This window comes from Carassius auratus, chromosome 38 (assembly GCF_003368295.1).
Source record: "Carassius auratus strain Wakin chromosome 38, ASM336829v1, whole genome shotgun sequence".
In the NCBI taxonomy this organism is placed as follows: domain Eukaryota; kingdom Metazoa; phylum Chordata; class Actinopteri; order Cypriniformes; family Cyprinidae; genus Carassius; species Carassius auratus.
Window position 1 is genome coordinate 9530320 of NC_039280.1, and position 17524 is coordinate 9547843.

The window sequence follows — 17524 nt, forward strand, 5'->3', positions numbered from 1 at the left end:
CAAGACCACCAACCTTTTTGTTTTGACTTTCTTTTTTTATTAATATATTAATAGTCATAAAAATAGACTATATTAATTTATATTATTATACATAACATTTTACTGTAATATTTATTAATAATATAATATAATATAAATGTATTTAATTAATATTATATATTATTATTATATTATATTTAAACAATCCTAAAATGACAGGAGAGACGCAGTAGTCATTGGTCAGTGAAGCATTGTTCGCTGTCTGACTGGTAAAGATGTATCTATCTGCAGTAGGCATCTTTTCACAACGCCTTTGTACATTACAGCCTTTGAAGCCTATCCTAAAAGGAATTAAATGCTATCTAGATGTAATATTATCCCCAATTGATTACATAATGCCGTGGCCTCATTTTAGTTTTCAAGAAACTTCTATTCTACAAATATGCCTAGGACTCAGTTTTTTAAGAAGAATAGTTCACCTTTTTAATCACTGTGAGTCAGGCTGACCTACATGTAAAGCTATATCTCTTTCTTATAACTGGGAATTTGTCATTTGTTTGTAAACAATGTTGTTTATTATAATTCTTGGAAACAGATGATAAAACATTATCCTTGTTTTTTTTTTATGCTGACAAAGTCTTAATATTGTAAACACTGTAGAATAATATCTTATGAGGCATTGGATGGTCCAAGCAGTAGTTATCCTGTTTGTTTCTTCATAAAGTTTGTACATTTAAAAAAAAAAAAAAAAAAAGTACGAAACTTCATGTAAGCAAAATGCTTTATTATATTGTATTTGCAGTCATGCTTATGTCATCATATCATGTCGACATTTTAACCAACTGCAAATAACCAAGCTGTGAACACTAAACATTGCATACTATTTCACAAAACATGTTTTGTTCGCAGTATTAGTACGATATCAGAGTCAGAGTCAGTAACAGGTCATTAAGATAAAAAAAAGTCTCACAACAGTCATGTGAGACATAGCACTTTATTTTAAACTGAGTTGAGCTGACACATTATACAAAGTCATTTTTGGTACACTCATTTCTAGTCCCTTAGAACAAGTGATTAAGTTGCCTTGCTCAAGAGCACAATTTTATTTTAAAAATGGGATGATTTTGGTACCTTTCGAGTCTATAGATCACCGTACCTTTGGACTGACCCTGGCTGCTTTATCAAACCAGCACCTTAATCATAAGGCGATCATATATTCAGTGAGTTTTTTTTTTAGATTCAACATTTGAACATTCTTATATGAACATTCTTAATACTGGAAATCTCCATTTTGGCACAGAAAAATAGAATACAAACATATCATCATTTGTATCAATGTCATTCAACAAATAATAATACTAACAAGAATTCAAACCATCATAGGGAATTCTGTCAGCAAAGCTCACGTTCAACACTGAATTATTCTCCTGCATGATGTTCAGATGTTATATTTTTAAAGCCATGAATATATATAAATATATATATATATATATATACCTTCCCATATGCCAAAATTAAAATAAATGTCTTTTGTAGCCCACACATGAAACTTTTAAAAAATCTAATAAGTGTTTCACAATGATATCCCACTACTTCATTAACAACTTCTTAAGGAATATTCAAAAACATTTTAGCAATCATTCATTCAACATGGTACAAAAGACTTAAAATACCTTCTTCTGGTTCAAGGCCTCGATTAATGAGTTTTTGAATATAACTTGTCACCAATATGTCTTTTGCTACAAAGACACTGGCATGGTGAAATTCGACAACAGCAGCAACACATAACAGCACACATGATTGCACTCCGTAAACAAATCACGTTAGATCATTTCCAACAGAAAACTTCAATTATTCATGCATGCAACTAATAATAATTGCGCAAGTAAAAACAAGAATGGGGATTTGATTAGTGTTCTTCTCAAAGTTGAGCCACCTTTGTGCAATTATGAAATCTCCTTAACCTTCGCTGTGTTCGCCTGGTCAATCATACTCCGCTCTCCTTTAGCCTCGGGGTACGTATCACCAGCCAGCCCTTCTGTCAGCTCTCCAAACATCTCCAGTTCATCTAAAATGGTTTGAACTCTGCGGACGCCATACCTCCGAGCCTGACGCACATCTGGGCGACCTTCAGGGTCTACCGAATCTAGAGCCAGAAGTTCTTTGGTCAACATCTCTTCCAGCATCATGTATCTTTTATCATTCTTCTTCCCATCGAAACTTTTCACATCTTGTGCCAGTTTCTCCACACGTTCCAATATCTGCTGCACTTTGATCTGTCCTGGGTGGCTCAGATCTTGTTCTGGAGTCTCCTCAGGCTGGACTTGTGGGGGTAGAACCTCTTGAGGTGTTTGAGGGGCAGCGGTTTCTTGTGGTTCTGGTGCTGGAGGAAACTGTATGGTAATATTGGATGTCTCTGATACCTGTGGTGACTGCGATATGGATTGTTGTGCTTTTGGTTGAGGTGCTTGTGTAGGTTGTTGCTGTTGTGGTTGTACTGGCTGATGATGTATTTGCTGAGGAATATCACTAACTCTTTGAATGGGAATCTCAAATGCAGGTGGTCTGACAATTTCTTCAACTGGTTGTTCAGCTTTAGGTGAAATTGCTGTGGGTCCAATGTGTTGCCGGACCTGGCAATGGGAACATAATCTCTTTAGCTGATGAACATTAATGGTTTGAGCATAAGTAAATCAGTACCTATTCATAAATACTACTAAATAACACACGTACCTGTGGTCTCTCTCCCATGATCTGAGACATGACTGGTGACTGGGCCAGTAAGGGGACTGAGATGGGACTGGCAGCTCGATTCTGTTGAATCTGAATGGGCACTTGTTCACGGTAGATTGGCATTTTTTCTCGCGTGGGATGAGAACTTTGGCTAGGCTGGGATTGTGAGGCGCCCCCTACACCCTCGTGGATCACCGGAATGGGGATGTAGCCCGATCGGAGACCTGTATTGCCGGGTCGGGGCTGTTGATGAAGGCCACTCATTTGTTGGTGTGTGCCCTGTGGTTGATGAACCTGATGCACATAAAAATACAGTTTGATTTTGGAAATAGCCAGAAATGTAAATACTAATATTCAAAGGTTTGTATAAATAACATTTAAAAATAATAATCAGCAAGCTTGCAATAAATTGATGTAATGACAGTAAAGATATTAAAAAAAAAATCAATTTCAAGTATTAATAATATTGTTGGCTCTTTGAGGAGTTATTTTGCGCCATTTTTGTAAGTCACTTTAGACAACAACAAAAATTGCTACATTTTTAACTTTTACTGCATTTTTGATCAAATAAAAAAAGATAAGAAAAAAATAAGAATAAACATAATAAAATAAAATAAAATGTACATATTTACACACTAGGGGTGTAAATCAGATGGTTCGTCACAATACGATACAACATCGGTTCTCATTACCAGCGATACGATATTTGCCAATACCTCAAAAAATTATATGATACGATTACAATTTGATACAGAAGTATATCAATCGATATATCAATATTTTTATATTATATATCTATATTAAACAACCATCTACATTTTTATTAACTCGCAAATGCAACCAAAATATATAACAAACATTTATGAGAAATGTCACTTTTTTTTTTCTTTTTTTTTTTTTACAGATAACCAAATTACAAGCAATAGCAGAAAATAAACACAATACAACAAAGAAACAGGTTCAATAAACAGTGCTTTTCAGGTTTTTCAGCTCAGCCTAAAATAAATTTTAAGGTACGCTACAGAAATGTAATACATGTAAAATAACTGCACAGTCTTCACTGTATGAATTAAATATAAATTGATTTTTTTTTTTTATGTTACAAAGGTTATTTAGTCAGGAGCAGTGAGCACTTGTATTTTTCTTTGACCTAATTTATTATTAGTTTGCTTTCACTTTAAGAACGAAGCACGTATTTAATATACTGATACACATGCCTTTTCTTTCTGAACTGTTTACGTTAAGACATGCCTAGCCAACTGTGTTTACTAGGATATTCACCAAAACTCATAATGAATTCATAATGAATCCATAGCCCGACAGAGACTGCCATGTCCAATAGAGAAATCAAATTCCTAATGGTCTTACCTCAGGCCCGTGTAAAACAGGTGAACAAGACAAACATGCTTCCGATGGGGACTGCACTGGAGATCTAGGCCGACAGTGGGATGCTGGGGTTGGAGAAGGTGTACGTCCATCTGCTCTCAAGCTTTGCTGCACTGCTGGGTGGATGTAGGAGAAACTTGGATACTGCTGCAGCCTGGGTTCAGTGTTTTCATGGGAGACTGTGATGGGGATGTAGCCCTGGCGTAGCATTGGTTGCCTCATCTCTTGAATAAAAGATTTGTGCATGTCCTGAGGAGACTCAGGGGACATAGAGGGGCCATTTGAAAAAATCTAGAAAAAAAGAAGATAAAAGTATGTTTGAAAGATCTATTCAAAATGATATCATTTGCTGAGACAAATGATGAGACAAAATATTCTGCATCATTCGTCTGATCAACAACATCACTTCTGATGATGCTCTTCAGTCCGGCTTTTGCTGAAGTAAGTAGTAGCTATATGCTAAATTGTTTTGCAGAAGAAGGCAAATAACTAAGGCATGTGGTTGGCTGGGTTATTAAAAAAGCTCTAATCATCAACAATGGCATTACAAACAGCATAAACAAAATATTTTTACTTGCACCAATGACTTTTTTTTTTTTTTTTACTAAAACTCACTCTTCTTTAGACATACTCTATTTGACACCTTATGTGATAATTAACAGTATTGTACACCTGTTACATTTTTCCTATTAGCGTCACAATCATTGTCAAGTTGTAGGCTTTTACAACTAGTCACACTCAGTTATATGCGAGTTCCACCCGTTGTAAATCTGCCTAATGTAAAATTATATTATGCGTTATTACAGTCAACCAACCAACATCTTAGGGGATTCAGTCACTGCTTCAGTTCAATACATATTCAATAACACTTGTCTCACGTCTTCTCTCCTCATCTGTTTGACACGCAAAGGTCAGTCCGCCCTCTCTCAATGACGAGGCAGTCCAGGAACAAACATGAAACATGAGTGGGTAAAAACTCACTGTGCACAGCAACTGTTAAGCGATGGCATTGGCTTACAGGATATACCCTGTGTGCTGTCGATTCTAATGCCATGACTCATTCTATGTAGCATTTTTCAATGGGTTGCTGTGCTGTTGACACTGTGTCTTAAAATACTTTTTGTGAGGAGGAGGGCCTTCCTTATTCATCTATGTAAATCAGAGATACACAGACACAACAAACATCAGAAGAGATGAAATCCCTAACAAATCATCAAGAAAAACCTTTTCTGATGTTGAAACAGCAAAGCAGCTACATCATTTAAGACAGGGAGGCAATCTTTCTTGAATGTAGAGATCGTCACATCTAATGTTGGCTCAATGAAAACTTTGCACGCGAAATCCAGTCATTTCAATTGGAATTGCGAAAAAGTTCCCTTTGCAAAATTCGCTCATTATCAGTTTTGTCACATGATTTATTGTGTTGACCAACAGAAAGACTGGTTTAAAAGCAACAGGTTCACTCATAAACTACTGAAAGATGACAATGGAATGTTTTGCTCACGAAATTACACTGAAATGTCAATAAGTTACAAACTAAACTTATACTAAATGCTAAAGTTAAGAAGCTGAAGTTCAGCTACTTGTTTCATTGTCCTTCCCAAATTAAAATATAAATCTCTTATACAGGTCTAAATATACAAGCACATTGTATGGAAATTATATGCTTGTTATTATAGGACAAGCTTAAAATGCAACACATAGAAGATGGATGATTTGTTTACAATGTATTTTACTAAACTTATTAAAAACCAAGATGCCAAACAGAGAGAATAGTGACTGTTTAGCCAATTTGACCCCATGCCCTCTGCCTTTTTTTTTCTGCCACAGACGCCAGGAGTATTGCTCAGTTTATCTCCTGGCAGCTGTCTTTCCCAGCAGATTCTTGGTGACACTAACTTCGGACAAGTGTTGATCTATCTACTGAAAGCTGCCAACTGGCAAGCCCTCGTGTTCCCCCCACATTTTTGACTCCCAGGACCTTGACACTTCCAGTTTGTAACTTTCAAGCCCATTCACTGGGAATGACTGAATCGCTGAGTGGGTGGATCTTTCTGAAATCCCATGTAAGGAAAACTTTGAGGGAAGCGGTTCCAGGTATGTGGAGAACAAGCGCAGTGCGCGTTGTTCTCGAGGCTTTAAATAAACATTGTGGAGTCGTTATAACACTCTCAAATATGACTGCAGTGCGTCACACACTAATCACTTCAGCTGAGATCATCACACTAATATATTTCGCCCGTGTATATGCCGTCAGGCCGTTCAAATGCACGCGAAGCGCTATTTCCACAGAGGTGACTGCGATTCACGCGCGAGCCGCGAGCTTCGGCGAATATCAAGTGCGTGGCTCCTGTACAGCCAGTGTCTGATCAAGTAGCCTACGGTGTGGATGTATTGAGTGGGAACGTAGCCTACGCACTCAACAAAACTGTATTTTTCGATGAAACACTCTAAAAAATGCCATAATACCAAACTAGTCTATAAAACACACGTCATATGTTGATCTGCAGTTGTAAGATCGCTTGAAAAACGCTCGTGTTTGACAGCGCAACTTCCAAAAGCACAGTCAGTATCTATCTTACCTTTTTCGTGTCGTGCCTCGGATCATTCCACGTCGTTGTGCGATTGTTGTGATCCACAAAAAACGGCCAACCTGTCTGCGGGTCTATTTTGATCTCCCACCCAGGTGGTAGAGGGTCGTTAGTTGCCATCGTTTCGACTGGAGACAGTGTTTTCATACTCTGATATTGCTTCGGTCCCGAGTATTGTGCCATTATAGCCGCTACAGACGCTTTAAAGGGTCCGTTTGATGACGTACTGTAAACGGGGACGGGTTTCTCGAAGCCGCAAGGTCCCTCTGAAGACTACCGAGAAACTTCTAGCTCAGGGTTCACTGTGACGCCCACGTGTGTGACCAAAAATTATTTATTACCCCTGACTGTCCAGACCCTCTCTGACAGTTCGCCTCCCCCTCCGGTTCAATAGACCGAGCACACTTGTTGCACTTTTAACGTAAAGACTGACGGTATTGACAGCCTACATTTCAAGGAAAACCTGTCTGATCTCTTTCATTCTATAATCTTATTTCCATTTTGTGCCTACAATCCAAGTTTATTTGAGGAGACAGCATAATCCTTGGGTTAGGCTATATTAAATAAAGTAATGTGTCATTTTAATTAATTTAAAGTTTATCTGCGCATTTCATGATACAAATCGTTTTAATTAAAGCAACTTTACAGAAAATTATGCTTCTACAATATTTAGTAGTAGCTTCAGTGATGACTGTCAGTTAATGTAGCCAGTGGCGGTTCTACATTGAAATACACCCTGGGCGAGACCCCTTCCGAGACCCCCCCCCCCCCGCCCCCACACACACACAAAAAATAGCAAACAAAGTTCTGCGCAAACAGCAATATTTTATTATAACAACTGTTTTCATATGATGTGAGATAATTGCATGCATGTTTCCAATTTGCCATTCCTGCACTTGTTAAATTGATGTTCCTCTTGGAAAACAATTTGCAGCAGAAGCAAAAGAGGCTGTTGTTCTTAATTGAATAAATCAGCCAACTTCTTGCCATCTTTTCACCACTTACTTCTTCTTAAAATATTAGTGGTGGCAACTTCTCCCATTACTCTCATTCCTACGGAAAACAAGCCAGGTGGCACTTTACTTGGTCCTCTTTGAACCAGCTCAGTCCGAATCCTGTCAGTCAGATGTGAGGGCCAGTGGGGCTCAGTGGGGGTTCAGCCTCCAGGCATCGTACAAATCGTTTTAATTAAAGCAACTTTACAGAAAATTATGCTTCTACAATATTTAGTAGTAGCTTCAGTGATGACTGTCAGTTAATGTAGCCATAAATAGCTTCAGAAGAAATGTACGGAAAAATCACTTAAAGGCGTATCCAAATTATGATGATTACAACTATTAACAGCAATTATTATATGATGCAATCAAACTTGTAGCAAAATTTGGTAGTTCTGAATGTTGTTTCAGGGTTGGCATCATCTGGCCCTCTTAATACAATCAATTTTGGACTGAAAGACAATGCTAATCGTGGGAAGTCAAATTCCTGGATAATTCTATATATGATATTTAACATTTTGTAAAAATAAAACAATTTAGCGCGCACACACACACACACACATATCCTTTAAAGTTTACAACAATTTTAATTTTCTATCACAATACACACGGAGAAAGATACATGTTCATTTCTGAATATTTTTTCTACAGTGTAATAAGTACACTAATAATTACAAAAATATTACATTGGTTCAGTGCTTGGTTCCTGCCAAAATAGTTACTTTTTGCCAAAGACAGACATTAATTGGATCTCTAAGTGTTCACTGAAAACAAATAAAATAGGCAGAATAGAAGCATACCAATACATAATTTGCAAGGTCATATAATCAAGTAAGATACCTGTGATAACACTGTATATTCACACCTACATTTACACAAACATGGTGATTTTGTTAAACTCCCCTTCCCCGTCAGATCCATAGCCCTCCAAATCCCAAGTTCTTCTGCGCATGCGCATTGACTGTCTTCCTGACTAGCCGGGTTCCGCCATTTTCTACTCAAGATCGAAAGTATAACACCAGTACAGTTTGTCTTCCTGAAAATAAACCCAATCTGAGATACTGCAAACAAGTTTTGTTAGTACTCCTTCCGGCATTCAAGAATGGAAGACGAGAGCCACCCAAAACCCTGTAAGTAGCTGAAAACACAAACCCTGTCAAGTGCTCAGTGAATAACCGCTCAATCCACAGCACTACTGACACACTTCTAACAGCTAACTTAGCTCCAAAACGACGTCCTACCACTGTTTTTGACATCGTATGTTGTTAGTAATCATTGCTTATAATAGCTAAATTCTCGGCCAGTCATTATTTCACCTTATTTACAGCAGAAACATCGAAAAGCTTTCATATTTTCCCAGCGATTGTGGAAAACATTTGTAGCCAAACGTTAGCATGCTTAAGCTAAGCTAGAGGCTAATTAGTCAAACCGGCTATTCAACAAAACAACTGAAGCAATGCAAATATATGAGCGTAGCTACATTTGAATTGTATATCATAGGTTGTGGTAAGTTATATGGGTTTAATATGTACACAAATAACCATCATATTCAGTGTAAATGTGTTTGAACGAGTATGTCATTGTCTGCTGTTTTAGTAAAGGCCTGTTATCTAATCTCAGGCCTGCTGTCTTTTCTAGAAGTATGAATTTTTGTGTTTGATACTACAATGTAGTATAATTATATCTCGTGAAAATAACTTTTTGTTTAACATAGTTTCAGTAGTTTACTGTGGTATTGTTGCTATGTGTTCCTGACCTGAGGTCATTTGGGCAAAAAGGGTCTGTCTAATCAATGCCTGGCTCATGTATAATTATTATTATTTTTTTTTTTTTGAAAAGTAGATGATCTGATTAAAATTCAAAACAATCATATGTGATATTATGTTCTTGAATCATGTGGGCAAACTGTAATTACTGTTTATATCTCTTTTAATATGTTGTATCTGTGTTTTCAGCTATGTGGGCAATCTTTCAAGAGATGTAACAGAGAACTTGATCCTTCAGTTGTTTACTCAGATTGGGCCATGTAAAAGTTGTAAAATGATAACAGAGGTAAAGATCCATCACAAATTACTCATTTTCAAATATTACCTGAAATGTTCGTTAGTTGTTCAGTGTAAATGGGTTTGTGTGGAAATGCCTGTCAAACTCTACATGACCATTTATATTTGGAATACATTTGTTTTTAAAATGATCCTAGAACAGATGAATCACATTTTCTTAAAATCACACCAAATGACGCTAGAAAATATTTAAGTCTTCCACACAATACCCATGACTTTGCAATAATATATTTTCCTGGCTTTTCTTCTCAGCAATCCGATAGCAGCAGGAAGGTGAACTCTATTGGATTTTCTGTTTTGCAGCATACTAGCAATGATCCGTATTGCTTTGTGGAGTTCTTTGAACACCGAGACGCAGCAGCTGCTTTGGCCGCCATGAACGGAAGGAAGATTTTGGGAAAGGTATATCTTGTGGAGTTGTTTCATCAGACAAGTATAACAAGATGGATGTGGTTTGATGTTTATTGTGAATCACTACTGCACCCAGAATATCATATTTCCAAAGATAATGCCTTCAAGTAGTGTATTTTATTAACAGGAAGTCAAGGTAAATTGGGCGACCACTCCTAGCAGTCAGAAGAAAGACACAACCAGTAAGTTCTTCTGTATTATTTATATAGTGGTTGTTTTTTCAGGTTAGATTTTCTTAAATGTAGTAACTTGTTAAATGTCGTTCTTCTTAGATCACTTTCATGTTTTTGTGGGAGATTTGAGCCCTGAGATCACAACCGATGACATCAGAGCTGCATTTGCACCCTTGGGAAAATCTCGTAAGTTCCCTGAAGTCACACCCTTTAGTGGGATGTATTTTGTTGGAATAATGTCAAGGGGTGGCATGTGGTTACTTTGAGCCAGATGATCTCGATATATAATTTTTTAACCTCTGTTTTCCTAAAACCATTTAAAAATTGGTTTCAAAGGTTTTGATTTATTTAAAAATATGTTTTTTGTTGGTAGTTCTTAACACACATTTACACATTTTGCTAAGAAATTGATTCAAAGATACACATTTACTTTACATTTGCCATATTAGTGCTGGGATTAGCTCATTTTGTCACATTTCTGTCATTAATGATACCTTCATATAAAACTCTTAGATGTCTACAGGTTTGTCAGTGCATTTGAGAATAGGATGCCAGTGTTTAAGAGACCATAATTTTGTTTTAAATTTAATTGCATTGATGAATTTAATAGTCCCATAATGGGTATTATCAGCAAGCACAAGGCAGTATAGTCAATATTGTGTCTCTGGATCGCTCTTTAAAAAAAAATTCATCACTATTCGTCACTGCTTTTCCGAAATTGGTAAGTAGTTTTGATTTACCTAAAAAGTAAAATTTTTAGTTCTCAACACAAAAGACATGATACACTGCTACTCTGCAACATTTTCAGTCTCCTTTAGCTCTGAGTGTCAGTTAATAGAGCTCTGGTTATTTTACAGAAATGCTCATAGGATTGGACAGGAGCTTGAAGGCTAACAGCAAGGAACTGTGCACTCTGGGAACTCAGATGTAGTTTTTTTTTCTATTTACTCTTTGCTTTTCATATTTTTATACTGCAGTATTTTCCTATTAACGCTGACGTAGTGTAGACTTTTAACAAACCTCAGATAATTCAAGAATATTTGCTTTTACATTTTGTTTTATGATGGTTTACCTAGTTGTGTTGATAGTTTGATTCTCCTAAAATTCTGAAAATGTGAATTTCTCGAAATTTGCAGCTTCCAAACTCCATATTGGTGGTAAAGATTGACCAGGAAAAATAAAGAAATCTGTTAACAGGCCATGTATGCCGTTTAATTCCTTTTTCTCTTTTGATATTTCTATGTACTCTTGAGTAGAATTGAATTAGAAACAGCTGTTGAAGTCAGGAATGCATGGTAATGACATTGATGATGTGAAAGATTAAGAACTAGTGATAAAGATGAAGATTGGATCATTATGTTGTGTCACATGAAAAGTTGAAATCTTTGCAGGAGCTTTTAAATATACATGCAGTAGTGTAGGTTGCATGACTTTGTCTTTGTTTTTATTTTAATTTAATTTTTTAAGTACCAGTAATCAAGAGAATATTATGCAGAAGTTGTCAGTGTAAAGATTTTTTTAGAGTAACTTAGGATATTATAACAGTGTCTCTCAGTACAATACAGTGTGTGTGGTTCCTTTCTTTTTTGAGATCCTCTAGCAAGCCGTCAGCGGACTGACTTTCCTGTCGTTACGTTTTTCTTGCAGGGATGCACGAGGGTGAAGGATATGACAACAGGGAAATCAAAGGGGTATGGATTTGTGTCCTTCTATAACAAACTGGTAAGGCTCCAGTACAGGAACACAGAGTGAAGGTTATTCTATTTCTGTTTACTACATTTCATATTATAGCTGTAGTTTTACAGATAGTCAGCCTACTGAGTCAGACTGTTAGAGTTGTTTTCTGTGTAAGATTTTACTCAGTTTAGTATTAGTAATTAAAAGCAAACTAGGACATTTATGTTAATGTCATTATGTCATGTTAATTCCTAATTATACATAGGAACTAATGAAAGACTAGAAGTGTCGCAGAAAGATTATATTTTTGTTTTGCTTTGTTTACATTTGTTTGTTTGTTAAATCTTTCTTTTTCTCTTTTCTAGGATGCTGAGAATGCCATAGTACACATGGGGGGTCAGTGGCTTGGTGGACGGCAAATCCGGACTAACTGGGCGACTCGGAAACCTCCTGCCCCAAGAGTGTGCAAGACAGTAAGCCAGATTTTATTTTATTTGTTTACCACCCTTTAGAGTTGAGCTGAATGAACATGACTGAATTGGGAAAAATTTCAGACAGCGCCAAGCAGCTGAGATTTGATGAGGTGGTGAACCAGTCGAGTCCTCAGAACTGCACCGTGTACTGCGGTGGCATTCAGTCAGGTCTCACAGGTACATCTGCACTTTCCCTTTTACTTTCCCATTCTTAGTATGAGTGTGCATGCTCACTCTTAGTGACTTGTCATGTGACTCATACTGTTCTCTTCAAACAGAACACCTTATGCGACAGACGTTTTCTCCTTTTGGGCAGATCATGGAGATCAGAGTTTTTCCAGAGAAGGGTTATTCTTTTATCAGGTATCATTCAGCTATTCCTGTTTTTAGTTTTCTTATATGTAGACAGTCTGTCCACAGTCTGTGTGTCATGTAAAATATTGTGGAAGATATTAATGGTTTCTAGTAAAGACTGAGATCTTGAGAGCAGAGTGGCTGATGACTTATTATACCATTTATACATAATAATAATACAATTATATAATGTGGCTCAGTGGTAGAGCATTGCGTCAGCAGCGCAAAAGGTTGTAGGTTCAATTCCAAGGGAACACACATACTGATCAAATACAAATGTATAGCCTGAATGCACTGTAAGTCACTTTGGATAAAAGCGTCTGCCAAATGCATAAATGTTAATAATAATATATAGAGCCGTTGTAATTTTTATTATCATTATTATGGGATTTTTATTTATTTTACAGAACAACAGTAAAATTACAATACTAACGTTTTTGAATGTTCATGGAGTTCTTGCTTTTTCTCAACTCAGGAAGCTTTTTTTGTTGACAACAGCTAAACTATAGTCTTTATAGTTATTAATATAGATTAAGTCTCATTATGAATTTGTTGTACATATTGCATTGTCACATGCCTTATAAAAATCCTAAAAATGTGACTGAGCAACTGATGAGTAACACTGGTTCAGCGCAGATCTCCTGGTGCTTTGGAATTTGAAAACTGATTAACAAACAGATCCTCCACGAGTTTGTGCAGCGTTGTCAGAATACATGCAATTCAAGCATGAAAACATAACGTTCTGCAGTTTATTTACTAATTGTTTAAGGCCATTTCATAATTTCAATCATCATACAGTAACCAGTAACAACAATCACCCCTTCCTCTTTTCGTCAAAGATGTGCTGCAGTATCCTTCTAAATAGTCCCTCACTGTCGGTGCTTGTAATGATTTTTGCGTCTTTCTCTGACCGTTTTACATGTTTCCACACTGCTGTGTTTACATGTTTGTTGCATTATATAGAGTGTGCGCCTTTCACTCTGCGCTGGTTGCTATTTGTTCGTGTCACGTCATTGTTCTGTACAATCATAGATTGTATAAAATTTTATTTGTTCTTTTTAAAGGGAGCATCAAGATTTAATTAGCCACATAGTGACAAAGACAGTCCTTCTGATTTTTTTGTAAACAATAGGATTGCTGTGTTTTCACATTTCTTCATACACCAGCATCATTTTCTCTCAGGTTCTCCTCTCATGAAAGTGCTGCTCATGCCATCGTCTCAGTGAATGGTACCACCATCGAAGGTCATGTTGTGAAGTGCTACTGGGGCAAAGAGTCACCTGACATGGCCAAAAATGTCCAGCCGGTAATTCTTGTGAATTTGCTTTATAATTACCATAATCAAATTTTTATGTGTTATTAAATCCTTTCCATGCAGACATTGTTTAAATCAGGCCAGTGTGTGTTTTTTTCACATAGACACAAGTTAAGCTCAAGTTCTTGGTGCTGCGTTCACAGGTGGAGTACGGTCAGGTCTCACAGGTACATCTGCACTTGCCCTTTTACTTTCCCATTCTTAGTATGAGTGTGCATGCTCACTCTTAGTGACTTGTCATGTGACTCATACTGTTCTCTTCAAACAGAACACATGCGACAGACGTTTTCTCCTTTTGGGCAGATCATGGAGATCAGAGTTTTTCCAGAGAAGGGTTATTCTTTTATCAGGTATCATTCAGCTATTCCTGTTTTTAGTTTTCTTATATGTAGACAGTCTGTCCACAGTCTGTGTGTCATGTAAAATATTGTGGAAGATATTAATGGTTTCTAGTAAAGACTGAGATCTTGAGAGCAGAGTGGCTGATGACTTATTATACCATTTATACATAATAATAATACAATTATATAATGTGGCTCAGTGGTAGAGCATTGCGTCAGCAGCGCAAAAGGTTCTAGGTTCAATTCCAAGGGAACACACATACTGATCAAATACAAATGTATAGCCTGAATGCACTGTAAGTCACTTTGGATAAAAGCGTCTGCCAAATGCATAAATGTTAATAATAATATATAGAGCCGTTGTAATTTTTATTATCATTATTATTGGAATTTTTATTTATTTTACAGAACAACAGTAAAATTACAATACTAACGTTTTTGAATGTTCATGGAGTTCTTGCTTTTTCTCAACTCAGGAAGCTTTTTTTGTTGACAACAGCTAAACTATAGTCTTTATAGTTATTAATATAGATTAAGTCTCATTATGAATTTGTTGTACATATTGCATTGTCACATGCCTTATAAAAAATCCTAAAAATGTGACTGAGCAACTGATGAGTAACACTGGTTCAGCGCAGATCTCCTGGTGCTTTGGAATTTGAAAACTGATTAACAAACAGATCCTCCACGAGTTTGTGCAGCGTTGTCAGAATACATGCAATTCAAGCATGAAAACATAACGTTCTGCAGTTTATTTACTAATTGTTTAAGGCCATTTCATAATTTCAATCATCATACAGTAACCAGTAACAACAATCACCCCTTCCTCTTTTCGTCAAAGATGTGCTGCAGTATCCTTCTAAATAGTCCCTCACTGTCGGTGCTTGTAATGATTTTTGCGTCTTTCTCTGACCGTTTTACATGTTTCCACACTGCTGTGTTTACATGTTTGTTGCATTATATAGAGTGTGCGCCTTTCACTCTGCGCTGGTTTGCTATTTGTTCGTGTCACGTCATTGTTTCTGTACAATCATAGATTGTATAAAATTTTATTTGTTCTTTTTTAAAGGAGCATCAAGATTTAATTAGCCACATAGTGACAAAGACAGTCCTTCTGATTTTTTTGTAAACAATAGGATTGCTGTGTTCTTCACATTTCTTCATACACCAGCATCATTTTCTCTCAGGTTCTCCTCTCATGAAAGTGCTGCTCATGCCATCGTCTCAGTGAATGGTACCACCATCGAAGGTCATGTTGTGAAGTGCTACTGGGGCAAAGAGTCACCTGACATGGCCAAAATGTCCAGCCGGTAATTCTTGTGAATTTGCTTTATAATTACCATAATCAAATTTTTATGTGTTATTAAATCCTTTCCATGCAGACATTGTTTAAATCAGGCCAGTGTGTGTTTTTTTCACATAGACACAAGTTAAGCTCAAGTTCTTGGTGCTGCGTTCACAGGTGGAGTACGGTCAGTGGGGTCAATGGAATCAAATGTACGGTAATCCTCAACAATTACGGTCAGTATATGACAAACGGCTGGCAAGTGCCGTCCTATGGAATGTACGGGCAAACATGGAATCAGCAAGGATTTGGTGTAGAGTGAGTTTTCATGTATTTCTTTGTGTGTAATGTATCATGTTGTACCTATGCAGAACTTATGGGTATGTTTACACCCACTTTTTGTTGTTCCAGACAATCACAGTCCCCGGCCTGGGTGGGAGGTTTTGGGACGCAACCCTCTCAGGCTCAGCCTGGCCCAGTGATGAACCAGGCTAACTTGGCATGGCTGGATACCAGACACAGTGATCTGACCTTGGTTCTTCATAACACACGGTTCTCACTTCTTTAGATCCTGCTCTCATAGGGAGGGTTGCTAAAGACTAATAGGTGCACATCATCTGTTTCCCTACAAGCTTTGGATCTGAAGCAGGAATTGCTTTATTGTAAAGATTCAAATTTAGATTAAAGAGGCAATTGAGATGAGCGCCTTCAATGGAAATCTGAATTATTTCACAAGATTTGTTCCTGTTTTAGTGGAATTGCAGAAGATGTATTGTATCTCTTGTCCCCACCCTTTTTTACTGCATATCTTGAGGAAAACTGCTGATTTTCCCTTAAATCCCAGCTTCAGGAACTTCACAGGTACATTGCAGAAAGTCCATGGTGTAAATGTTTTTTTGAACTAAGTATTTCCTTTTTGTTTGTTTTTCTTCCTAAATAGCTGATCATGCATTTGCTTGTTCATTACAGTATGGACTTTAAATTTGTACAAAAACCTCTCATTCTGCATTCTGACTTGGCAAACAAATGTAAGTAAAGGCACTTTTTGGGGGTTCATTGGACCTGTGTCTTGTAAATGTTGAAGTGTAAATGAATTTCTATGTGCAGTGGTGTATATTTAATCCACATTAGCTCCCCGTTCTCCTCCAATTCTAGAGCTCTTTGATACTGTGTGTATAATGTATCTTTTTACTCCACTTTACAAACAGCAAATTCTCTCCCATTCAATATGGAGAAAGAGTCGTAATGGCCATACCTGTAAATATCTTTTGATATCTTGGCCTGGAATGAGGTTTCAAAGCATGCACTCTACCTGACGGAAAGCTAACGCAGCGTATGTAAGACAAACATTACATGTGTGACTGACATTTACAAGCAAGCCTTAATTTTTGCTCAGTCACATTTTTCAGTTGAACACTTTGAGACCCTTGTTGAGAGCTGTATGATTTATCTTAGAGCCTACTGTAAATTTGTCCCTTTGCTGTTTCAACAAATATGCGTGCCATTTTTGAGTAGCCAGAAAAAAGGTTTGGATTTCTTTTCTTTCTGGGGATGTTAAGGAATTGCATGTTTCAAACCATAATATTGAGGTTGCTCAAAGCATTGAATGTAAAAGGCAGAGAAGTTTGAATACAATTTAGCGTTTTGAGTTTTCTTTTTAGTCTAAATGAGTCTCAATAAATGAACCATTGGACAAGAAACACTGTTTTCTTCTTTTTATTTTTTCTAAACTGAATTAAACCATTTGT

The 17524-nt window shown here is 36.9% G+C and overlaps 1 protein-coding gene and 1 pseudogene across 1 annotated transcript; one reads left to right on the forward strand and one right to left on the reverse strand.

The window, feature by feature from the left end:
- Positions 1-742: 742 nt before the first annotated feature.
- On the reverse strand, positions 743-6984 carry LOC113056963 (BAG family molecular chaperone regulator 3-like). Its single transcript, XM_026223929.1, has 4 exons — positions 6681-6984; positions 4081-4389; positions 2713-3006; positions 743-2612 (listed from the first exon to the last, which is right to left on the reverse strand). The coding sequence occupies exons 1-4, from the start codon at positions 6870-6872 to the stop codon at positions 1926-1928; spliced, it is 1482 nt and encodes a 493-aa protein (XP_026079714.1). The 5' UTR covers positions 6873-6984; the 3' UTR covers positions 743-1925.
- Positions 6985-8720: 1736 nt separating this feature from the next.
- On the forward strand, positions 8721-17476 carry LOC113056965 (nucleolysin TIAR-like; annotated as a pseudogene).
- The last annotated feature ends 48 nt before the right edge of the window (positions 17477-17524 follow it).

What these genes read in the sequence shown, in the direction of transcription:
- LOC113056963 (XM_026223929.1), bottom strand. Translation starts at nt 6,872, where the DNA reads ATGGCACAATACTCGGGACCGAAGCAATATCAGAGTATGAAAACACTG. An exon ending in CTGTTTTACACGGGCCTGAG is followed by an intron (nt 3,007 to 4,080) that starts GTAAGACCATTA and finishes TATGTGCATCAG; the next exon opens with GTTCATCAACCACAGGGCAC. An exon ending in TCATGGGAGAGAGACCACAG is followed by an intron (nt 2,613 to 2,712) that starts GTACGTGTGTTA and finishes TCCCATTGCCAG; the next exon opens with GTCCGGCAACACATTGGACC.